Source organism: Rissa tridactyla, chromosome 7 (assembly GCF_028500815.1).
Source record: "Rissa tridactyla isolate bRisTri1 chromosome 7, bRisTri1.patW.cur.20221130, whole genome shotgun sequence".
In the NCBI taxonomy this organism is placed as follows: domain Eukaryota; kingdom Metazoa; phylum Chordata; class Aves; order Charadriiformes; family Laridae; genus Rissa; species Rissa tridactyla.
This window is the reverse complement of record NC_071472.1, coordinates 772,040-796,514: the sequence shown is the minus strand read 5'-3', so window position 1 is coordinate 796,514 and position 24,475 is coordinate 772,040. Positions and strand designations below refer to the sequence as shown.

Below are 24,475 nucleotides of genomic sequence, written 5' to 3'. Positions count from 1 at the left end.
GCACAGGCCGGCGTGGGCACCCCCACAGTCAAACGGCTGGTGCAGGTCCTGATGGCCAGTCCCGCAGTCAAGTGGCCAGTGCGGGTCCCGATGGCCACGTACGTGCCGGTGGAGCTGGCAAGTGGGCCCCTGGCCCACTCCTGCACACCCACCTAAATCCCCCACCGCAAACCACGGGCAAACCTCTGCCCCTCATCTCAAAACGCTGCTGCCCATGGGGGGGTCTCTCTCTGCCGTACGCTCCGGGCTCCATCCTCTCTCTAACGGGACTCTGTCACTGGTTTTAGTAGAAGCACTTTTATTAAAGACCTTTGTGAGACTATGACTTCGGTAACAGGAAATAAATAGCTATCAATTTTGCCTTCAATTAAAAACTGTTATTAACACTAAAGTACGCTGAGGAAGTCCTGCAAAGGTTCTTCACATTTCAGAGTTAGTCATTTTTCACGTTAATGAAGAGGTCCACGGTGTGCTCTGATTGAAAATTAAAATAATTAAAAAACCCCAGAGCATTTTAAATACCATCAGTCCTGTTGTGAGGTTGCGTGAGGAGAGGAAACAGGCCGTGCCACCGCGTTTCACCCACCGCGTGCTCCTGGGCGAGCTGCTGCCCTCGGTCCCAGCCCACGCAGCCGTCCCCCGCGCAGAGACCCAGCCACTGCGGATGACGCGTGCCATGTCACACCCGACTTTCTTCCTCTTCCACCGCCCGGTGAAGGCCTGGAATGAATTTCAAAAGGTGCTTTCGGACACTGGGTCGCCTGCTTTTCCGCGGGAGGGTCCCAAAACTACTGCTGCTGCCGCCCTCCCAGAGCGGGGACATGGACCCGCTGCTGGCCAGGCTGATGCTGCGGTTCCTGCGCAGGGACGACCTCCCGGCAGCACCCTCCACATCCCGCGGGAAGAAGCAGTCGTCGTCCACGCTGGACTGGCGGCTCAGGCTCTCTGCTGCGGAATCCTCGAAGGCGCCGCTCTGGTAGAAGCTGTCCTCGCTGTCCAGAGTCATGGAGCTCAGCCGGCTGCGGGAGCTGCTCTCGCTGGAGAAGCGAGGCTTCCTCGGAAAGAGGGGTCCCGGCGCGTCGCAGCCACCGAGCAAGCCGGACTCCTCCAGCTCCAGTGCGCCCAGCAGAGCGTTGTCGTTCACCTCCCCTGCAAGCAGAAGGCGAGGAGGAGCGTTATTCGCGGCTCCAGGATGCCCATGCCCCGGTGGCGCAGGGGACATCGTGCCCGGCATCTCAGCATCCCCGTTCCCTCCTGGGGAGCGGCTTCCCGGCCGCAGGGTGCTCTCTGCCCCTGCCTCCCCCCACACGCAGAATCAAAGCTGCTCCCTGGGCAACCCATTAAAAAACCAACCAAACGGATCCCGCCCCTGCTAAGTCCAAAATAAAGGTGGGGAAAAACTTTGCAACCTACATCAACCCCTTTCCTAGAACTCATGCAAAAGAGCCTTTGCTCTGCATCAGTCAAGCAGCGTCCAAACTCATTACTCCCGGAAAAAAAACACTTTCCCAGGGCCAGCCCCATGCCTTCGTTAACAGTGGAAAAGGAAAGCAAATGAAAATCAGATTAGAGAATTGCTCTTCGCTGATCGGAGCGCGTTTCCGCAGGAGGACTCGGCAGCGCTGCGGTTTCCGACCCGGAAAGGAGGACGTACCGTGCAGCAAGCGCCGTTCCTGGGAGAGCAGGCAGCGCAGCTCCACCCACTTCTGCTGCAGCGTTTGCTGTGGGGAGAAAAGGGCTCCGTCACCACGCGCTTTCGCAGAAGCACAAAACACTTGTAGAGAAAACAGAGTATCTAGAAAGTACAGGTCGCCTACAGGAAGCGCTCGTACCTTCTCACTGAGACAGTTTCCCCGGAGTTTGGCAAAGTTCTTCCAGAAAGCACAAGCCCAGCCGTGCCCTGGGGGCTGGGGCTGAGGTGCTGTACGCCTCTGATGTGAGAAGCAGAAGCCTGGCGACGGTGCTGCTCGCCTCCAGCCCACGGGACAGACACCAGCCCCCCGCACCCCTGGAGCCGCCGGCCGGGAACGGGCACCCCGCTCCTCCTCCGGGCTCCGGTGGCGCAGCATGGCATGGCTCTCGTCTGCGCTAGCTGGCCTGACAACCTCCAGGGTGCCAACACGTTCCAACCCCGTGCCAACCAGGAGCAACAATTTTCTTCCCCTCTGTTGCACATCAGCTTTTGAGATAGCAAATAAACCTGATTCAAAGCAAGAAGACCAAAACGCAGGTGGACCTGCAGCTGGAGGCGGCGGCAGTAGGCACTTCCCCAGTAACCTGCGTGGACCCGGTGCTCCTTGGGCACGCAGCCGGACGGGCTGGCAAACCCGGGCTGGCCAGACCAAGCTCGCGTGGGCAATCCTGCTATTGCATTCACATTGTTTCTCTTTTCCCCATTTCGGAACAATCACTCACAAACTGAAGACCGTGGTCCGCTGCAGGATGCCCTATGGGACGCACTGGGACACCCAGCGAGCCCCCAGCCCCCCGCAGAGGCCGGGCAGCCCCCAGCCGCAGGAGGGGGTGGCACAGAGGGTCTGCCTGGGGTCCCTCAACCTACCGAGCAGAAGCCATTTATGAGGGCACCAGGAAACCAGCCTTTTCCCTTCTTGGGAAATCCCTTCCTAGTGCATTTGGACATGCTGTGGCAGAGGGCTGGCGCAGGGCGCGGGTACCTGCTCGTGGCTGGGTACCCGTCCCACCGGCACGGCGGTGGTGGCGGGGAAGGGTCCATGTCCCAGCCGCCGTCCCCCGCGTGGGCTGTGACACCAGGGCAGGACATGCGTGTGCAGCCGCATGCCAAACACGGGATGCTGAGCGCTCGCGGGCACGGCACCGGGGCGCTGCTGTCACAGGGGTTTGCGGTGACCGAGCACACCCTTCAGTAAGGGACCCGCGACGGTGACAAACACAGCGAGGCACCAGAGACTGTTACAAACAGAGTCAGGTTCTCTGCGCTGCAGCCACGCTGGCGTGAGAGCGCAGCATCGGGCACACACCCATCTTTTACCCGGTACCCACGCTTGTCACAGGGGTTTGGCACTTCTGGGAAACAGCTGTTATCGAAAAACTCCCCTTTTGAAACAGAACATTTCACAGCAGATTTTGAGATTTGGGCCTTATAATTTCCCTAGAAAGGGGTGGGGGGGAGAAGGGGGAGTGATGTCCCATTTCTGGTATCTTTACCAGTTATTTCATCCAGATTTCTAAGGAACGAGACGGAATGGCTTGCCAGGGAGCCCTGACCGTGGCCAGGACGGGCGCATCCTGCTGAAGCGTTCCCATTAGCACAGCAATGAGCTCTCTGCCTCTGGGGTCTGGCTCGTTTCTCGCCCTGCCTGCTCTCGCCATCCGGCCGGGCAGTCTCAGCATCCCCGACCACCGCCCCGGCTCCCGCCAGCCTCGGGCAGCGGGGACACGGTCACACACAGCTCCACGCGTGGCCCCAGCACTCCCAACGCCTCCCGCCCCGCCGGACCACGCCGGGCGCGCAGGGGTTTGTCCCAGCCCCAGCCCCAGCCCCACAGGGAGCACCCCCGGGCTCGGCTCTGCCGGCTCGTCCCACCACCCGAGAGCCCCCCACAGCCCGGCGGGCGGTTTTACCTCCTCCAGAGAGAAAATAACAGCCAGCTGTGGGGGGGCAATGCCTAAAACCATCTCAGCTGTTTCCAAAAGCCTCCTCCACAGCCCCCATCAGTCTAACGAGCCTTGGAGGGGAAACCGAGCCCACGGAGGTCTCGCCCTGACCTCCTCGCCCATCTCCTAGGCTGGAGTGACGGTGACCAAGGCAGATCCCACACTGCCCTCGGCACCCCCGGCTGCAGCCCGGCCAAGGGTGGGGGGTCCCCTCCTTTCCTCCCCCCCAGCCCACGGCCACCCTTAAGCACCTGCAGCACCAGCGGCACGCAGCAAACTGCAGCTCCCTGTGCCGAGCTCTTACAAACGCAGCACAAACCAAATTAAATAAACATTGCTTTAAACGTGCTAAATACTAAACATGAAATCACCCCCGTGGCAGGGGTTATATTTTACAGGCAATGGCACATACGGCAAACCCTGCCCCGCTGCTCAGCCCTGGCAAGCCTCACCCATTTGGCATGAGGTTTATTCTAGCCAGATTCATTTTTAACGCACTGTTTAAAGTACCATACTCCTGCGCGGAGGTTTTGGCACAGAGTTGCCATAAGGAAAAACTCCTCACTGAGGTCAATGGAGTCCCAGCTGCGGAAAGCCCTTGCGGTGCCTGTGGCACTGCGGCTGCAGCGGGGCGAGCGGAGAGGCTCACCGGGCCACCGGCACCCAAAAACCGGCTCCCAGCCCCGCTGGGCAACAGAAGTTCTACACGTCAGAGGTGTCGTCAGCGTGCCGGCCCTAACGAGCCTCAGCTTCCCTTTTTGCTAAATATAGAGTGCGTTAAAATACGCGGTTGTGCTCTTGCAGGGGAGGTTGCCTACCCGCTGGGCACAGCCGCGACAGAGACAAGGGAAATGCTCAGTGAGTTACAGAAACTATTGTGGGGGAAACATTACCAAAAAAACACACAGCAAATATTACAGGGACCGCGGCTGGGGGTGCTGGCAGTGGGGGTCACACGGGTGTCTGCCCCTGCCGGGACACCCAGCCCCAAGGACACCCCCCACCCCCGTCAGCAGGGGCTCCACAACAGCCCTCTGCATTCAACAACAGATTAACTAATTAATTATATTACCTTCAGCAACTGCAGCTTGGTCTCCAGCTCCATTTTCCGCAGAAACATGGCCCCGTTGATGGTCTCTAACCTGTAAAGAGCAGGCGACGCTGGCACCCGCGGGGCGAGGAGCGACGAGCGCTGCCAGAGCCCCCGGGCCAGCACGGGCTGCAGGGCAGCACCAGGAGCCCTCGGGGCTTCCTGCGGAGGGACTGCTGAGCTAAAACCCATTTGAAGGGGGGGGCCTACCTTAGATAGTTCCCTGAAGACTTTATCAAGTCTACTATTTGCTTGTGACTAAAACCATCAGTGTTGACGCCGTTGATGCTGGCGAGGATATCGCCTGGTGGAGAGACAGAGGCGAAAATGAGCATCTGCAGCACACGCACACCGTCCACGTGCTCTGCAATGAAACTAATCCAGAGAAAAGCAAAATAAGGCCACCCACAGCAGGAAAAAACCACAAATAGTTACCAATTTGAAGGCCAGAAAGATGGGCAGGACTTTCTTCTTGAATTTTGCAGACGCAAGTGCATACCTCCAGGGAGTAATCATTTTGGTGCGGAAATCTAATAGTCTGTAAATACCGAAGGGACAGCGTTAACGATACTAAAGCCATGAAAACAATTTAAAAATGAATAGTCTTTTTGCACATTTTTTTTAAATGAGAAGGCTGTGATGAGCCGGGTGTATTATCACACACGTGAGAACACCAAAATGTTATAACCTAATAATGAGACATCGCATTCTCATGACAGAGACCAGCAGACACCTGCCTGTACGTTGTTTTTTGCGAAAACTAATTTTACAGCAAGTTGGTTGTTCATTATCAAAAATGCGGTAACTTCAGCCGAGAACAGCTGTCAGCAGACAGGGATGCAGGCTGCCTTCTGGATTGTCCTGCGCTGGAGGGTGCTGCCAGAGAGGTCGGTTCACAATCAGAACTGAAGAGCCAGGAGAGTTGAACCTACTTTTGCTCTTTTGGTCTCTCAGACTCATTATCCACTCACGTCCCCACACCCCCTAGAAAGTGCTTTTTATTCTTGACTTACACATTTAAATGCACATTAAGTAATTCTAAGTATAAATCCATCATGTGGTGATCAGTGCTGACACGTATTTAGAAAAATGCAAAAGTAGGCGACGCAACCTGACCAGATCTTGCAACGACAGGAAATGTCTTCTCGGTTACATGCAAATATCGGTATTTAGCCACATCTTCCTACCAAAATTTAAGACTGAAGCTAAACTTCCTGAAAACCCATGACACATCTAACCCAGATATAAGAAGACATGTTAGATTCTCCATTTTCTCAGCCAGTGTGGAACAAACAGGGATGAAGTCCAGGTGAGTCCAGGGCTTACCTGGCCAAATCACACCAATACAGGGATTTCAGCCAACAGTAGGTCAACAGTAAAACTTCTGGCTAAACTAAGAGCACCACGTGAAACCTGAGGGTCTCGGAGGACATGCCACTGCAGGCTACACATGCCCTTTTTTTTTTTTTTTGACCTATTTCAGAGTGGTAGGTCTCACCTACAACCTGAAAGACTGGGCCAGCTTGAGCAACAAGAGCTGGACAAGCAGGATGGGATTCATCACACCTAACTGGAGCCATCTGGACAGAGGTGTCTCAACGTCCCCACCAGAGCCACCGACAACGGCGGACATCTCCAGGGTATGACTGATGGCCCCAAGAGAAGCACTCCAACCAGGAGGGTGGACCTCCCTCTCCCGTACTTCTCCTCCTCACGGACTGTGGAGGAGGACTGGGCTGTGGTTTTGGAGAGGACACCTAGCTTTTAGGTGGCTGCAGTGAGGGCAGAGACGTGCTACCAGAGCGTCTGCTCTACAAACACCCAGGGACTCCGGGAGCCGCACAGCATCCGTCTCGCCCCCCGGCTCCGCTCCGCCAGTGGGAAGTGGGAGAAGAAGCGGTAACATGTGAGAAGGTCTGGCATTCCGCCATCGCTGCAGTTCTCATGAGCTCCCTGCAGATGGAAGACCCAGAGTTTCACATCATCTTACTCTGGTTTGTCTAAATTTAACTTGTAGTAATGAAATTACAGCTTCTAAATAATGGCTTATCCTTAGCATCAGACAGATGCTGCCTTTCTGTAGCCCGGACTTTCTAGTGAAGCGCTCTCGCTGAATGTACATTCAGTAAGAAAATGTGCCAAGAACAATTATTTTTAATCAGAATGTCACATATAATGAAAATCTGCCCTGACAATTTACACAAAAGCCCGATAATTGACTCAATTATCTTTCCTTCTGAAAGCTCTCCACTGTTGAAGAGCTGAACGCTTACCCGCTCATTAGTCACACAACCAAATTTGAGAAAGTTAAGCTTTTCCTAATACACTAATTTCACTGAAAATACTATTTTCCCTTTATGCACAGATATAGGCAAGCTCTTTGAAGATGCCCTGCTGCCACGGTAATCGGAACGGGGCGAGGAGGGAGGTCTGGCACGCACAGGCGGAGCTCTGCGGTACCGCCACAGCCCGCTGCCCCCAAAACGGCATCCCTTTATTCCTGGGATTATTTTGTTATTGATAACTGGGATTTTAGCAGGCCTACTGATCTAAAAGCTACCTTTTGAACAAAAAAAACCAAACTACAGAACAAAAATCTCCCATTAGCAGTACTCCTGATAAGATTCTGGTTTTCCTACTTGAAGATTTACTGACTTCCACATCTAACAGAATTTCTTCCTCTATGATTTAGTCATTAAAGTCATTAAGGTCATGCTTTATTTACTAAAATACATGTCAATACTATAGATCTACTTCAAAAATACGTATGTCTCTATATATGTCAAAGGAAGTAGCAAAACGCCTGGTGTAAGGTATTCTTTGGAGAGAGAGTTTATTGATCTCTCTCTTTTTATACAAAAATATTCTCATACACATTTCTCCCAAAAAATATTCACTTATGGAGGTAAGAAGGCACTGCCATTGCTGCTTTGCTGGATTTGGATGAGGTTCCTCCTGCATTCAACTCTGTGACTTGTGAGAAGGCCAGAAATTCTCATCTGTGACCTTCGCTATGAAGAAATCCTTGGAAATGCCTCTTGTGTCTGTGTCACGACTGTGAGCTCTTTGAGTTTCACGAGGAGCTGGCAGATCCCTGTCTGCTCTATGCTGTCGTCACCTCATTTTGAGGATGTGACACTTAAGAGACTGCACCATATTTTATCTCTAAATGAATCGACTTGTCGTTTAATTCTTACCTGGATTTCAAACCCAAAAGTCTCTTTATCTTCTTTTAATATAGCAACGAGGTGCCTGCAAGAAGAACACACAGAATTCCATACGAATGTCGGGGTGCCACGTTTCGTGCACTCCGTATTTCGAATCGAAGGGATCGTGTCCCGGCCACTGTCCCTCCCTGTGCGGGGTGGCAGCACACCTTCCCTTGCAGCACTGGTGCCTGCTCTTCCTTTGCCCAAACTAAACGTCACCGTTGCCGCTGCACGTCCCAGGTGTTGGGTGCCACTCTCTGCCTTGCACCCGTATCCCACTGGGGCTGCTACATGGGAAGACTCCCAGGACACACGGTTCATGCAGAATAAGTAAATAACAGTGATTACAGAAGAATGTCTTCATACCTTTGTGGCCTTGAAGAGTCGCCCAAAGAGCTGGATCTGGTCAAGGCAAGCTGCAACCAGAAATTGGAGTGGAAAAGGGTCAGTGGGTTCACGGTTCTTTGAGGTACACGGCTAAAATCAGCAGTTTGGAGAAAAACTAAAACAGCTGGTGGCATCCCACCGCCAGCCTGCACCCAGGCAGCCTCTCCCTCCGCCAAACGAGAACTTGAACTTTCAGAACAAGAGGAAATGCAGTAAGGTCCAGGACACCAGCCAACTCGTCACCACCTCCAGAGCCCCCTGCTAGCTGCTGACGGCAACCGCTGCCTGCAGAGCTTGGAAAAGGTGCTCCCTCCTGCCCAAGAAACCTTCCTCCCCACTACGCTTCCTTCCCAAGTGAGTTAGAGAGGAATTTCACACCCGTGGAAGACATTAAACTGGCATTACTGCAGGACAGAGTCCCAACCGCAACACATTCTGGTGTGAAGGATGGCAGTAATCTGCAAGAGGTGGTTGTTGAAGGAATTCACGTTTATTTTTATTATGTTGGAAATTAAGCCCTGGAAAACTGGTTATACATCAGCTCTTTCATTTTCACAAAACTTTTAAATATAAAATTGAGTATTTCCAAAATAAAAAAACCCACAAGTACTCGGCACATCGTAATATTGGTTCAGTTGTTCACCTCCAGAATACGTCTGGGCATCCTTGGTGGGAGATGGTAATGCAGTAACTCATTCCAGCTTTATTAGAAAAAAAATCGGCCACAGGCCGGCTATCCAGTCTTCCCTGCAACGAGTTAAAACCGAGAGCTGAGCTACCACCAGGCAATATAAAATGCAGAAACGTGAGTCTTTTTTTTGCAGAGGGGTGATAATTTGACATCTTCCCGATTAGCTTTCAGAAACTCACCAACACCTGCTTCGGGGGGGAGAGAGGTCTGGAACCAGCAGTACCTCGGCTGGGAGACCCCTGTGGCAATGCCAGTTGGAAGACCCTGTTTAGGGTGATAGGGGCTGCTGTGAAAAAGCACGAGAAGAAGTGGAAAAATTCAGGTTTTATCCCCAGAAAAATTTTCTGATGGCAAAAGTGCTCGGAGCAGAGAACTCTTCCCCAAGCTGCTGGAGGTGCAATTTCTGAGGACAGTAGAAATGGGAAAGACAAGAGGAATGACCATTCAAGAAAAAGCCTGCATCCGATAGAGCATCGGAGATGGACCTCTCACTGGTCCTTCCAAGCCCACAACTCTCTTCTCTTATTTTGCATAATTAAAAAAAGAACAACATCCCTACATGGCAGCCCTGTGTTTTCAAATAAGACAAGGAATATTCCTTCTTTTAGGGGTGCGGTGCCAGGAACAGGGGCCAGCGGGGCTCGGCATGCGGCTGCCCCGTGCCACCGGCTGGGCTGGGCTGCGCTGCTCGGTCCTCGGGGCACCTGTGCGCTCCTGCAAGGACGAGGGGCTGACGGGCACACAGCACCAAAGCATCGCTCCCGCAGCTGAAAGGGGTGAGGCTCCAAGATTTTGAAGTCCAGGGATTGCCGTCATTCCCATTTAGGCTGTAACTATTCTCTATAGCTCAAATCACACCTCTGTTATGCTAGGACCTCACCTTTCTTTTGTACCTTTCCCCTAAAAATCTGTGGGCATTTATAAACTTGATGCCTGGTCAGAAATGGCAGAAAGAGCATCTAAATTAAGGTAACTGCAGACAGTTATCTCTGCAGTTTGTCGTGGCAGCTGCATAGTGTTTCCGAGCCGATGCACGTATGATCATGGCAACGAGCATCCAGGATCCCTGCTTCAGCCTAGGGAGACCTGTGCCGAAGAGATGCCTGGAAAAAGCCAGGATCGGTGTTGAACACTGATTCTTCCCATAAAAATGACCCGTGAATAAGGAATTATATTATCATTGAAAAGTTTGTAATCAATATAGCCAAATGTCTCAGGCTTCAGCAGTATAAAATGAAGCCGCAGCGTGGCCGCCCACAGAAACACCCTGCTTTATGAGCGTGCATTTGCCGGGGGAGAGAAGGGAGAGGTGGGAGAGCCCCCGGGGGTAAGCAGGACCCGCAGACCAGGCAAAGAGCCGATGGCCAGCGCACCCCGTGCTGTAATTCATCATTAGCAGCCGTGGCCACCTTGCAGCCGCAGCCATCAGCCTCCCCAGCACCGGCCACACAAAGCTGCTCCATCGCAGCCGTGGGCGCTGGGTGCCACCCAGCAGCCACTGTCCCAAGATCAGCCCGGCTCCGGCTTTCCTTTATCTCCCCACACTCGGGCAAAGAAAAGGATTAAGTGTGTTGCTGTTCCTGAACAAAGCAAAGCCTTAAGCGCACAGATATTATGTACCAGTTTTCTGATAACGCCTTCAGGTTATAACGTGCCTCAGACATTTTCTATTTAGGCTTCTTCATGCTGGACAAAGAGCCCAACGCTGGAATCGCTCGGCTGGCAGTTTACAGCAAGAGCAAGAGAGACGTTTGTGGGAACGCAGTTGGAACCAGCAGAAATGTGCTGTTGTGGGGGAAAAGCCCAGGCGAGAGGGACAGCCCAACCAGCCCCAACAGCTGTGGCAAAATGTTCCAAAATCCGGATGGAAATAACTCACGGTGGGTGCCCTCTGTCAGCACTGCAGAAGGGCCAGCCCAGCCAGGCCGCTGTGCTGAAGTAAGTGCAAGTTTAAAGGAACACGCAGACAGCTGGAGCCTCTTCGGAGCCGCAGCGCTGCTGCGGATGGAGAAGCAGCGCAGCCGGGGCAGGACCTCGGCTGCAGCAGCTCTTCATGCGCCCGAGCCCCCGCAGGCAGAACCCCTCTTCGCTCACTCCCCTGCGGAGCTTCCCTCACTGCCAGTGCTCCAAAGATTTCACTGCCACCCCAAAAATGGCGGTAATCCTTCCAGCACCCTGAAGCCGGAGCCGCAGAGGACCTGTGCGGTGACTCGGGAACACTCGGCAGGTTCCCCTTACCCCTGCAGACACCGGCAGCGAGCCGCCAGCCCCCCGCAGCGCCTGCGTACCTGCTTGCGGCTGCGGGGCAGCGTCCCCACCGTGTTGGCCAGGTGCTGGATCCTCCTGCTGTCCATCGGCACGGCCGGCTCCCCAGCAGCCGCGCTGGCCGGGCCGGCGCCGAAGCCCACAAAGTTGGCGTTGTGGTTCTGCTGGATGAGCCTCCTCAGAGCCATGTCGGTGCAAGGGCGTTCAACACGGCATTGCTCAACGCTGCCGCAGCGCTGAGGAAACTAAAACGCCATCGCCCCCCACGCCATCAACAAGTACGGGGCCGGAAAGCCGGCCACGTGAGCTGTGGTTTAGGTGCACGTCGCATAAATCTCTTCTAGCAGCTCACCGGGGCCCTCGGTATGTGTTGTGCTCATAAGAGAGTTAAGAATTAGGCTTGGCAAGTAAAGAAATCTGCTTATTTTTTTTCCGTTCCTGCACACAACAGTTCTCACTGAACAGCTGCTTCTCTCTGCAACAGTCTGTCCCTAAAGCACTACTTCCTTCAGATACTCCCCTAACTTCAGCTTGTCCCTTCCCTCGCTTGCTCAGCATCCCTCGCATCGCTCAAATTACCACTTGGCAAAGCCGGGAGAAGAACGCTTTCCCTGGGGACGGGTGTCGGTGTGATGCCCAGGCCGGGGGGGAGCGGGAGCCGGGAGCAGGAGCCGCAGACGCCGCGGAGCGAGGGCAGAGCGGTGCCCGCAGCAGAGGGCTGCGCTCTGGACGGGAGCGGTGCCGCACGCAGCAGCGCGGGGCTGGGGCGCGCTGGTGCAGGCGCGGGGCTGAAGGCAGGGGCAGGAGGGGCTGCCTCAGCATTGCCCGAGCAGAGGAATTCCCGGTGCCGCGGGGCTCCCCGCGCTCCAGGGCTCCCCCCGGTCCCCTGGATTGCTGCAGGGCTGGGACATCCCCATGGCAAAGCCTCATCCCCCGGGAAACCTGCAGCTTGCAGCAGAGAAATACCCTGTCAGAGAACACCTGGGCACACACCTGGGGGAAGGTTTGTGGTCCCCGCGCCTCTCCCAGCTGACAGACCGGGACAGATGTGTGTTGCATGTCACAGCAGCACAGCAGGGACGATTTTAGACGTCCGTCCTTCGTCCTTCACCTCTGAGAAGCGGAATGAGACAGGTCCAGGGGGAACGCCTCTGGGCTAAGGGGTGGCACCGACCCTGCTCACAGCTCACAGCTCAGGTCTCATCTCCATGGTGCTCGGTCAGAAACAAAAAGTTAACAAAGCAATGTACGATGGGGGAAATCTCTCTCCTTTTTCCTGAGAAAAGCAAGCCGTATCTCAGGGATGGCATCTGCTCGCTTACTAAAGCTGAGTAACACGGGGACCGCAGTGACTCAAAGCCTCTTCCCCTTTTCCTGCTCCCAATCACCCTACCAAGTGCCTTTGAAAACAAACAAAGTGCATTTCAGTTCCTCAGGCAACCCTCTTTTACGTTTCTGAAACCGACTGACTCATCTCCAAACAAGCAGAGAGGAGCAACAAACAAGATGTCCCACCAGAGCAAACAGCGCGGCCACGGCACCCCGTGTCCCCTCGCAGCGCTGCCCCGTGCCCCGGTCCCAGCCGGGCACCCCGTGCCCCGCGCGCCCACCCACGGCCGCCCCGACGCCAGACCCATGGCTCAGGCGCGTCGCGGGAGACCAGAAGGGATGCTCCCTCCAGCCTCCTCCCCGGCACGGCGCTGGCTCTGCGCGGGGGCGAGGGGCAGCCCCGTGCCCCCCGGGAGGGTGGCAGAGGAGGCGTTCACAGCCCCCTGGAGAGGCAGAGCAGGAGCGTGCCCCAGCGCTGCCCTCGGGGCTGCCCATCACCGATGCCGAGCCGCTGCGGCTCTTCAGCCCGGTCCCGCTCAGCGCTAAGCTCCCGAGCAAAGCACGTGCAGGGACAGGGGTGCCGAGCAGCGCTGCCAGGTATTGTCTGGCACTTCAAACCCCTCCAACACGCTGTACTGTTGGCAGACCAGCAACGCGGCGCTACGAACACATCATCTTCTCATCCCCCTGGTCTCTCCCAACCTGCCCACAGCGCTGGCGCGTTCTGGGCAGACACCGGGCCATGGTTCCTCCACGCTACGGCCCCCGTCCCGGGGAGGGCTGTCGGGAAAGGCAAGAGCAGAGCAAACGCATTGGCAGGGCTCTCCTCTCCTCCTGTGGTTTGTGGAGGGAAAGCAGAAAATCCTCATCTTCCATCCTCAGACCCCAGAGAGCTGCTCCTTTGCTCCTCTGTGGGGATCGGGTCCTTGGCCGATCCCCGCCTCTGACCCTCCAGTCCCAGAGCTCCCTGGCTCTTTGCAGGCACCCCAATTCCCAAAATTACCTCCATCACCGCTGTCTGCAGAGGGACTCCCTGCTGCACACGAGAGGAGGTCCCAGCCTCTCCAGCATGTCCCAGGAGCAGCGCCGGTCCGTAACGGAGCACTGTTGGCTCTGCTCATCCCCACCGCCCTCAGCCCAGGATTCAGGGCACAGCACCATTCTGAAGGACCACAGCCCTGGGACACCTTGGGGATCACTCGTTCATGATGAGTAGCCGCTGCTTGATTGCACCGTTATCTGTCAAACGGGGCTTGCTGCTTTCTCGGCATCGCTATCTCCATAGGCTGGGCTTTCCCGGGCACGATCAGACCCTGCGCGTCCTTGAAGACCTTCAGGCTCTGTTCTGTCCATTTCTATTCTTCCTACAGCTTCTTTAAACTACAAATTTATAGTGGTTTTGAAAGGAAACCCAAACTGTTGTGACATTAAGGGAATGATTTTGCATCAAAATAATTGGACGGACAGCCACAGACTTTAGAATGGATTTGCATTTAATGAAAAGACAACAGGGGTCTTCTGTGATCTTGCTGACAAGGCAACATGAGGATCTTCCCGTGAGTTGGTCTAATCTGAAAAACTTCATACGTTGTGATACAGGCTCGTTTTATGAGAGTGCTCAAACCCTCCTCGAGGATGTGATGAAATCCACTGTGTGATTTCAAAACACAAAATCTCTATGTATTTTTTGAATAAGGTTTTGTATTGTCACACTTTACCGTGTAGACAAACCACATGAGCTATTTTAAGCAGCTAGTCCTGTGCGCTACCAACTTTTCCATCTGACAAGCAGCTGGTAAGCCATGCGATGACTCAGAATAACGGTTTAGTACCCAAATGAGTATCGCCCCGTACATGGCTCAGCATAGCTGCTGCTCTGTCCCCTGTGCTCTCCTCCGCTTTCCTCATCAAAACATAAATTTTTCAGAATGCCAAGATACGAAGCATAGGGCTGATTTTGAAGAAGTCTTGAACAACAAGCCTCTTGCTGAGGGTTGGAATTGTCCTGAAAGTTTAGATTCCTAACCTCTCCGTAACCTTAGTTCCTGTGATTTTATATTAGATTTTCAAACACTTGCAGAAGTGCAAGATAGTGAACCCAAGCAATAACCCTGGGGACTCTCTTACAGCCAGTGAATTTCCAGCCCCCATTTAACTCACCACTGAAATCAGAAAGGTGTTTTACAATGAATGAAACATGAGCAGCAATCCAGAAATACACCGGTATCTGTACAGTTTGTTTTTAAACAAATACATACCAAGGACTCCGTAGTACATTTAAGGAAAATAAATGTTGGAGGGGAAAAAACATCCGCCAAACCCCTCCGTCGTATCAGCGCGGTGTGGAGATGAGCACGTTTCTGCAGAACACAGCCGAGCGCGTGTCTGTGTGTGAGCACCCCCAGCTCTGCCCCCCGCCGCGGGGCGGCCACTCAGCTGCACGGACACACGAGCAAACACCTGCCTGGGCGTAACAGGAGACTGTTAGAAAACTGCCGTACCCCTCTCCGGTGGCATCCCATTTGTATTTCCGTCTCTTTAAAAGAAAATTCTCATCTGTCTTCGTCCTATTTGTTCTTCAAAATAACCTCACAAGGTTTAAAAGAAAGTAGGTTTTAGTATAACATTTGCCCCCACGCTATGAAAACTCACCTGAGTATCAATTTCATATAAACTTTCGATAGTTTTGCCAGTGCCAAGACACCAGCCAGATCGAATGCCTGCATAGCGCGGTTCTGTAAGCCGCGGCTTCCCAGCTATTGCAGTCCAGCCCAGAGGAGAGCGAGACAAATCACCTAAATCTCCTTCAGCCCGAAGCCCGTTGCTGGTCTGAGCCACGGCCACCGCAAACGGCGTGGCTCTACCTGTTCCCCCGCTCGCTGCTCCCAGCGCACTGGTCCCTTCGCCCAGGAGAAGGCCCGAGACGGCGGCACATCGATTTTCACCCCTGTGATTTGTTCCCTGACTCACTGGAAATCCATTTCCCACCAGCAAAGGCAGGAGCCCCAGTCAGGGCAGTGCTGAGAAACAGCCGTGCTTCTCAGGAGGGTTTTCCCGGCTCCCGGAGTTCCAGCGAACGTCCCCGGCAGGAGCAGCTCGAAGCAAATCCCCCAGGGAGCGGGCTCCCTCCCGCGCTTTAGCGAAAGGCTCAGCGGGAAACAGGAGAACAATGCATTTGTAGGGCACATGCCCGGTCTGGAACGTGGGCTTAGGAAAGTATTATGAACAAACACAAAGTCCACAGCAATGCTCTGGGAAGTCATTTGCAAAGAAAAGAAAAAAAAAAACCCAAACCACCCTATAAAGATACTGCAGTGAAAAATCTCAGCTTCTTTCCGCTTCCTTTGCATTTACTTTGAGCCCAGACTCTAGTCATATACCGGATCCTGTTCTCACGCGGGTATTAAGGACAGCAGTATCTAAAGTAAATTCTTTCATATTAAACTGACAGAAGCTTAAAAAACAGTCCCTTGCTCTCAGCCTCCAAAGAAAGGCCAGTCCTCAGCCTGCGAGGCAGGGTGACCTGAAAGGTCCCTTCCAGCCCAGGCAATTCCGTGATTCTAAACTGGTGTCCCAGCACCCGGGCTGCTGCAGCCACAGGATGCCTGCGCAATGACAGAGTGCAATTAAATTGATACCAAATAATCAAGAGGGGATCAATCACTTAATGAAAGGGGAAGAGATCCTGCCTCTGCAGCATAATAACGCCGCAGCCTATTGACTAGAGATCGCATATTTTTCATATTTTCTCCTCCTTTTTGTGTTCTTTATGAACTACCTACACATTTCCTGTGCTCTCGTGAACGCTTCCTAAGTTCCTGCAGTCCAGCAGGCCCAGGAAAGAATTAATAAAATATTTGAAAGAAAACAAGGTGCTACAGCTTTCCGAAATGCCCAGTCTGCGCAGGGGACGTGCCTTTCCCTGTGCTGTGCACTGACGGGTGCATCCCCCAGGCAGCGAGGTCCTGGGCGCGTCTCTCCTCTGCGCACACATGCAGCCTCTTCATACTGATCAGCGCACGCGCGTACACCCCCCTTCAGCCGCTTAGAGAAGTCACAGAAAGCTTTAAACCACTTCCGTTATGAAACAAAGCCTTTCTGCGCCATAGGCTAAGGTACAGCAGTTTCTACTTTGCCGTTCCTACGAATTCAGCTCGCGCACGCTGAGCAGAGACAGGAACCAGCAGCTCCAGCGCTGCCGGGGAGGGGTGTCCTTACCGACACAGCAGCAGCGGTTCCTGCCTCAGCAAGGTTTCAATTCCCTGCTAACCACCTCTAACATGCACAGAAAATGACAGCAAACTTCCCTAGGAGCAGAGCTCACGCAAAGCCACCTGCTTCCGAAGCATCCATTCTTCCAAGGCCGAGACGCCTGCAGGGCTTCTGCCCACACTCACCTTACCAAGGAGTCGTCCTCTCTGGGACACGAGCCCGTACCTTCAGGGACTGGTGAGCTGGCTCTGCTCACAGAATCCCAGAGCGTCCGGGGTCGGCAGGGACCCCTGGAGGTCACCCGGTCCCAGCCCCTGCCAGAGCAGGGTCCCCCAGAGCCGTCGGGCAGGAACGCGTCCAGGCGGGTTTGGGATCTCTGCAGAGCAGGAGACTCCACACCTCTCTGGGCAGCCTGGGCCAGGGCTCTCCTTTGCGACCAGGTTCGTACCGATGACTCCTGTGGACTCAGTTTACCTAATAACAAGAAAAAGCAGAATTAGCCCTTTCTCTTTTTGAGCCAAACTCTCCAGCGAGCAGTTTCTCTCCACACCTCTCCCCACCGGGCAGCCCGTGGCACTTTGCCGGCGTGCCAAGCGCCCAGCCGGCTGCCGCGCTGGCGCAGAGGGGACGGGGACAGTACCCGCGAAGGGCAGCACCCACCTGGCCACAGGGACGAGCTGCTCGCCTGCGGGCAACAGGGTCTCCCAGGGAGCGGCGTTCTGTTCTCCAGGCGATGGCCACCGGCCCGGCGCTGGCCAGGGGATGGCAGCCAAGGCTCGCAGACGGGCCATGGGCTGCCGCTGTTTGGCTGGGACCCGCTCCAGAGCCACCTCTGGCCGTACAGCAACCAGAGCCCGCACTTCACAGCCAGCACCGGACCTGGTAACTAAAACTGCCTTGAAACATGCAGTCACCAAAAGCGAGAGCGCGCCTGCGATCCCACTGACCGCTGCAGAAGGACCGAACTCACAAGTAATTGTCTACAATAGGCCAATTGTAGGCCAATAAGAAGTGGCCTTCTTAAGAAAAAAATAAAAGCCCACAGTATCCTTCAAAAGTCATGAAAAACTCAATACTCTTGGGTAGTCGTGTGATGGATTTCATTTTGACATGCCTTAAACTTGAACAAAGCCTGACTCAAATCCCCAGGCTATGGTTACGCTGCGGGGATTTTCAAGCAAGCAAAGACTTCAGAATCAAACTCCTGTCTGTGAGCGGGTCTCCCTCGGGTTTACACCCCTGAAAACCTAAGGAGGTGGAAGAGTGGGACCCAGGGAGTTCTGCGAAAGGCAGCTCAGCCGGAGTTCACATCAGCAGAGGTGCGAGACGAGGTGCTAAGGCGGAGAACAGGCTCTGCTCCTACGAGACTCAACCCCTCGCTCAGGACGGTGTCTCTCCAGCATGGGAGAAGCGGCCGTTTCCCGGACAGGGAGGCAGGAGGGCGCGAGAACGCTCCGGTTCAGCTCCGGTGCTTACCAGCTGCTCTCCTTGACTAGAGCAAGGGTTCACCACAGCCGCGAGCAGAGGCTGGATGTTTCCTGCATCACCATGTCTGCTACACACCAGGAAGGGCACGTGCAAGACACGGCATCGCTGCACGCACCCCAGCAGCACCAGAGCCCGAAAGCAGGGGGGATGTACCCCCAGACACAACTTACTCCCCATTTGGCAGCACACCATCCAGGAGCAGCGATGGAGGCTGAGGAAGTGGTGGCCAGCAGGAGGTTGCCCTTCCCCGGCCTCTGCGAGTCCCAGAGCCCCCAGCCCGTGTGGCGTCCCCCTGCCCAGCACGCTGCGGCCACCGCGGGCGAGGGGCTGGGGGCATCGTCGGCCCAAGAGCTTTGGATCGTGTCTGAAACCCCCAATGGCTACAAGTTACCCGAAACAGCCCACAACCCTTTCCCCCTCACAAAACGAACATTAAAACAATAGTTTTACACTTCACGGGAACACAATGGCAGAGTGTGCTTAATTTATTAAACTCGCCACATTTTTCCGAAAGTATACTGGTATGTAAAATATGCATACAAAATACAACATTTAAACAAATTATTTACATCCAGGGGCAACTGCAATATCAAGCAATAACTTTAGCAATAGTTTTAAAAATAACTTGCCGCAGTGTACACTAGATAAGGTATTCCACAATATGAAGGTTCAATTTTAGCATTGTACTGCTATCCTAAGTTCTAAAATATTACAGTACTTCCAGATAAAATATTAATGCTTCTTTAAAAAACAGACAACTCAGAAACCGGTTTGTAGACTGACAAAACACTACACATTTCTCTTTTGGAACTGAACACCACAGCAGATTTAGACACAAATGTAATAGCTACATTCAAAATACATTCAGTCTATTTATGCCAAAAATACATTCAGAGCCTTTGGTTACAACTTATTGCACGTTTCTTGTATTCTGTAGAAATATAGCGTACCTCTTAATGCTTGTTTTCCCGTACATTCATAAATTGTGCTGCCTGTTAAAACCGAAGAGGGCTGTCCTTCCCCAGAAGCTCCGCGGGGGCCGGGGGTACCACAGCACGCAGGGATGGTCCCCGCCAGGGCGAGAGCCCTCCCACCCCCAGCGGAGAGCGACCCCCGGGCTCCGCACGCCGGCCACGGAGCCTCGGCGGGAAGGCCTGCGCCATAACCTCCACCACCACGCACCGCTACACCAAGACGCGCTCGAGCACCCGCAGACGGCGGCCAACGCCACAGACCATCTCCCCACCCGCCCCCACACTGACGGCGACCCGCCATAGACAGCGGTCCCGCGGCGGAACGCGCCCCTGCGGCGGGGAGGCCGCTCGTAAAGCACCCTTCCCGGCAGCAAGGAGAAACACGACATCTGCCCGCCCATCAGCAAGGGTGCGCTGGGGACACCCCCAAGCCCATCGACGGGCACAGGAGACCCAGGCAGGTCGGGACCTCGCTCTCTTCAGCGTTCAGCCTGCTGTAGGGACTAGCCATGTTTCTAAACAAATTTATTTGCAATTCCTGAACGTGTTCCCTTCAAGAAGTGGCATAACGATAACTAAACCATGATAGGATTCATAGGGTTACACGAGGGAACAATCATGGTTAAGTGCAAATTACTATAAAAATAGGAAAGTGCAAAAGAGATTACAGTTTGAATTTCTCAAGGGTATTTGGGGGGAGCAGTTCAGGGGGAAAAAAAAAAAGATGCTAGAGAAAATGTTAATTAACTTTCCCTTTCAGTTCACATTCCATCCATTAAGCTTTCGGTTGTTATTAGAAGTGAATTTAAAAAAAAATAAAGATCAGTAACTCCCCCAAACTAGAAGCATGGATTAGGAGAGGCTAAATGCGGTGACCGGTCTTGAGCATCCTTGAGCTTGAGAATTTCTAAGAGCTGAAGAAGTTGTGCTGTAAGCGAAGATTAGCAGGAACTTTTAGTAACCTCTGAAGAAACCTAAGCCACCCTAAAACCAGGCCCAGTATAACCTCTGTTCTTCAATTTGAACGGGACGAACATACATTGAGGGAAAAGGTCACTAAAACAAGGGGGGGTTGTTTGTTTTTTTAAAGGAGCAAAGTTTACAGACACGGTAAAGCCCAGTACAACAGCATCAGCCCCTTGGCTCAGTCACCTCTGACTCTGCTCTGCTGAAACGCACATCTACCTCTCAACAGCCGAAAAGAAAAAAAGGTGCAAAAAGTACCGAGCTAAGCGAGAAGCGAGGGGGCAACCGGCGCCCAAGGGCTGAGGCCACGGATGTGTGTGGGAGATGTAGAGCGCTCCCGGAGCGGGAGCTGTGAGTCCCAGCAGCGCCCGGCTGCGCAGAGCGTCCCCCCGCACAGCCCCCGGCACCAGGGGGGGCCTTCCCAGGGTGGTTCAACGATTTTCAGAGGCTCCAGGGGGGCAAAGAGAAAAAACCCAGCCTGAACAGCCACCGCCGCGTAAGAAGAAATGGAAGAAAAACTCCTAGAGAGCATTCTGACCACTCTCCCCATGGAGAATGCCTCCATTTTAGGCAAAAAAAAAATCACATGTTTTCAAAGTTGTGTAAGAGAAGCTAATGGCACCCCTTGGTCATCTCGCATTTTGTACAGCAACTGATCAAGTTTTCACTAACGAGTCCCAGTGCACCAAGACTGCTGCCAAGATGACAGGCTTCGCTTTGGGGACGGTTCCTTTCCCCACTCGGCAAACCCCGCTCGTCCTCCGCTCCCCCGCGCCCTCCCGGACCTGCCCCCGCCGGTGCCGGGCAGGCGCTCGGGACGAGCTCCATTCGCTCCCAGTCTCCCTTCGGAACTGCGGTACTTTCTGGTTTAAAACCATCGCCTTCAGGTATTTCAGCGCTATTTTGAGCAGCTCTCTGTGTTTGGTGATTTAAGGCTCCAGCACAGGCAGGCGATGCTGGGATCGTGCGACTGCATCCCGGACGCTCGGGATGGGCTGGCGGCAGCTGGGAGCTCCTCGCTCGCTGTTCGCGGGTACCCCGCTCCGGCAGCCACCCCTGCGACAGCTCTCGCCTCACCCTCTGATACCTTCTCCTTAGTCGTTCCAAAGCACTGGGTTTAATGCGCATTTTAACACACTGCTCTGGTTGTTCACAAACATTTGATTATTTTTTCTCGGAAAAGAGCTAACGGGGTCTGTAAGTGTCGAGAGCTCTGGAAGGACAGACCATTCCCTTTCATGCACCTTCCCGAGTGCTAAAGCAATTCTGAGAAGTTCATCTCACCTGCACAGTTTAAATACTTTTGAGAAAACAGGCCTAAATCGACATACTATTTAAAATTACTTTTACTCCACTACCATTGATTTCAGACCCCTTATTCTGCAAATTCAGTAAGAGCTGATTTCAATGGGTAAAACACTTCCTTTTCCCACTTAAAAAAAAATAAATCTTTGATTGTTCCTTTTTAACATAAGGATTTTTTTCAAGTTACGTTCTACAAGAACAAATGCTGGATCTTTTGCAAAGCTTTCGACACTCAAGTCAGCATCGCACTTTGGATCATACAGTCGCAACGATGACCCCTCCAGCAGCTCACACAGCACGCATCTGTGGAGCTCCCTGCTGTAGTTTATGCAGCTGAAGCACATAACAATTAAATCTATAAGACAACGTTGATTATATCTCAGAAAGCATACTGGGAAAAAAACCTACTAGACATCTAGTAGAAACGTTCTCCACCGCTCAGCAAACAGCCCGTGCAAAGACTTGCATTGTTAACACGAGCAGCAGAGACTAAAAGGTACCAAACAGGTAAATCGCATTACAGCCTATTTACGGGGCAATTAACCTCCAGAAAGAGTCCATAATGTCCCCGAGTGTGTCAGGATGAAGCGCTAATAGTACTGACCAGCCCACTCAGTAAACGTTCATTCTCCCACGTAAGAGCCCTATTCAAGAGGTTTCATACCAAAGGTTGATCTTAAATACCGTAATTAGCTAACGGCTTACTTCCACCGAGCTGCATGTGCCACACCGAATCTTTGCAAAGCTTCGCTACTCTGGGCTGAACTTCTGTGGATCACCTGGATTTAGAAACATTGAAAGAACCATATTATTATGACGTGTATAATTTTGGCTATTAAAAATACTAGAATACCATATTCAAATATGAGGACCACAGAGTGGGGCAGAATTCACAAAATGCCAGAACATTGGTGAATTTTGAATAAACACCTCACCTTTTACAGCTTGCAGTATTATGGAAATAGAATTAGAGATGTTAATGCTTTTCACCAACCAGCTGCTATTACAGAAATCCGTATGAAACCTCCGAATAGGCGCTATTGGCTTCGTGCAAGGACATCAGCGCTTTAAATGTACATTTTAAGAGGTGCCTAGACTGTGACAGACAATAGCAAACTGCCATCCGGCCCAGAGCGCGGGGACATTTGAAACATTAAGTGCCAAAAAACTGGGGTGGTAGAAGGGCGTTAGTGTCCCAAAGCGATGGGCGCTGCTCCATCACACGGCCTCCGACCGGGCTCTGCCACTCCCCGGCGCCGCCGCTGCGGCTCCCAGTTTTCCAAGAATTAATTCTGTTAAAGCTTCCCCCTAAAACAGCAAAAGGCACTAAAAGAAAAAAGTTACCAACGACAGATTGGCAAGCTGTTTTTTAAAAATATATACTTTCTCGGTTTAGGTAGAATTTCTCCCATTCCATCTCTACGTACCTATCGGAAAAGTATTGCCTTTATAATGTCTTCCTAACTGTTAAAAATTGTCCCTTGATCAATATGTTCAATGAACAAATGAACGGAGTAAAAAAAAACCTCCAAATCCTAAACTATAATATTGTGTATTAAATCAAGACCATAAAACTAAAATTTAATAAAAAACTGACTAGATGCTTTTTTTCCACAATATACATACTTAGTGGACTTTTCATCTTTCTTTTATTTGCTTAGGTAATGATAAATATAGTTTTTTAAAATGCATTTTACTGACAGCCCCTTTTCAGATTCCTGCGCAAAAATACGTAAAAAGCTTGATTAAATTTGGTCTTTTACTTGGTTTGAGGATAAAAGGTGTGGTTTGTCCTGCAAACAAGCTTTAACCAATACCAGCTATTTCCAATTTGTTTGGAGTTTGACTAGGATAAAAAGCGCAATAGCGAAAGGTATCGTTACGCTGCCGTGCTGTTTTAAGCTCCTTTCTGCGATTAGCCTAGTGTCTAATTTACTTTCGAAAACCAAAGCAAGTCATCAACCTGCTGTATAAAAGATGAGTCAAAGCTGCCCTTTCCAGTGGCCAAAGATGAAGGTGGATGTCAGTGCTCTGGTTTGGGCACTCAAAATACTGAACCACGTTATGTGAGGTAGACCAAAAATAAAAATACTATCACATGTTAAAAGACAAACAGAAGAATTCGTTGCCCTCTCCTCCTCCAGGGAGCTCGCTCAGGCTTTGGAGTCCTCCTGCACGCAGAGCTGGGCAATGGTCTTCTTCACACGCAGGGCGGTGAGCCGCGCCGCCCCGTTGGCGTGCCAGCACTCCCGCATCACCCTGCCCATGGCCCGCAGCGCCTGCCAACGGAGCACAGCAACACGTCAGGGACCGGCCCTCGCCTCCCGCTCTGCCCGCTTTACCCGCAATGCGGGAAGATAAAACGTAGCTCTCTGGAACGGTCATTAACAGCGATACCGTCAATTAAGACCTGTGCTCCAGAGAGTTCGCATTTGGTGCAAAGACAGTTTCCTCTGCTGAAAAAGAGCTAGACATCTACAACACATTTAAATTCAGGAGAGGCTGGACATCGAGCTCCTTTTGTCTCACTGAAAAATTCTGCCTTAATTTAAATATGCTTTGTAATAAACCGGAAAACTGCTCTTACCTCACAGCTTTGCCACTGGTTTGGAATATTTGGTCTGAGCTTCTGCTCACAAACTACCCTTCTCATATCTTCTATCGAAGGATCAGAAGGCACAACGTCATAGTAAGGCAACTGGTATTCCTCAGTGATTCCTAGGAAAGACGTCTTGCGTAGGTAACACAAAGTCCAAAGTCGCTGCTCCAGAATCAACTCTAATTGTTTGTTTTTACAGGCCCCCCAACGTTTGGGGCCACCCTGAACAACTGCTCCACAACAGACTTCTACCGCCAGGTACTGCCAAAATAAGCGGGACAGCAGGGGCAGGGACACGGATCCTTTCATTCATTTTGTTTTGTT

General features: G+C 52.6%; 2 protein-coding genes across 3 annotated transcripts in view; both read right to left on the bottom strand.

The window, feature by feature from the left end:
- Positions 1-288: 288 nt before the first annotated feature.
- Positions 289-12,703, bottom strand: CYTIP (cytohesin 1 interacting protein). The gene is made up of 8 exons (XM_054209727.1): positions 11,302-12,703; positions 8,302-8,351; positions 7,924-7,978; positions 5,162-5,264; positions 4,937-5,030; positions 4,709-4,778; positions 1,655-1,721; positions 289-1,149 (listed from the first exon to the last, which is right to left on the bottom strand). Exons 1-8 carry the CDS (start codon positions 11,464-11,466, stop codon positions 680-682), a joined length of 1,074 nt encoding a protein of 357 aa, XP_054065702.1. The 5' UTR covers positions 11,467-12,703; the 3' UTR covers positions 289-679.
- A 10,155-nt stretch (positions 12,704-22,858) lies between these two features.
- ACVR1C (activin A receptor type 1C) overlaps positions 22,859-24,475 on the bottom strand; it is a 29,837-nt gene continuing 28,220 nt past the window's right edge. For both annotated transcript variants that reach the window (XM_054209845.1, XM_054209846.1), the window contains 2 exons: positions 24,140-24,270; positions 22,859-23,831 (listed from right to left, as the gene is read on the bottom strand). In XM_054209845.1, the coding sequence (XP_054065820.1) occupies positions 23,706-23,831; positions 24,140-24,270 (257 nt within the window). In that variant the 3' untranslated portion in view covers positions 22,859-23,705. The remainder of the gene's footprint in view (positions 23,832-24,139; positions 24,271-24,475) is intronic.

Bases quoted from the DNA above. Each gene is read 5' to 3' on its own strand.
- CYTIP (XM_054209727.1), bottom strand. From the start codon at position 11,466: ATGGCTCTGAGGAGGCTCATCCAGCAGAACCACAACGCCAACTTTGTG. The intron at 8,352-11,301 runs GTACGCAGGCGC...TTCTGGTTGCAG, and splicing joins TGCCCCGCAGCCGCAAGCAG to CTTGCCTTGACCAGATCCAG. The intron at 4,779-4,936 runs GTAGGCCCCCCC...TGCTCTTTACAG, and splicing joins TCTTCAGGGAACTATCTAAG to GTTAGAGACCATCAACGGGG.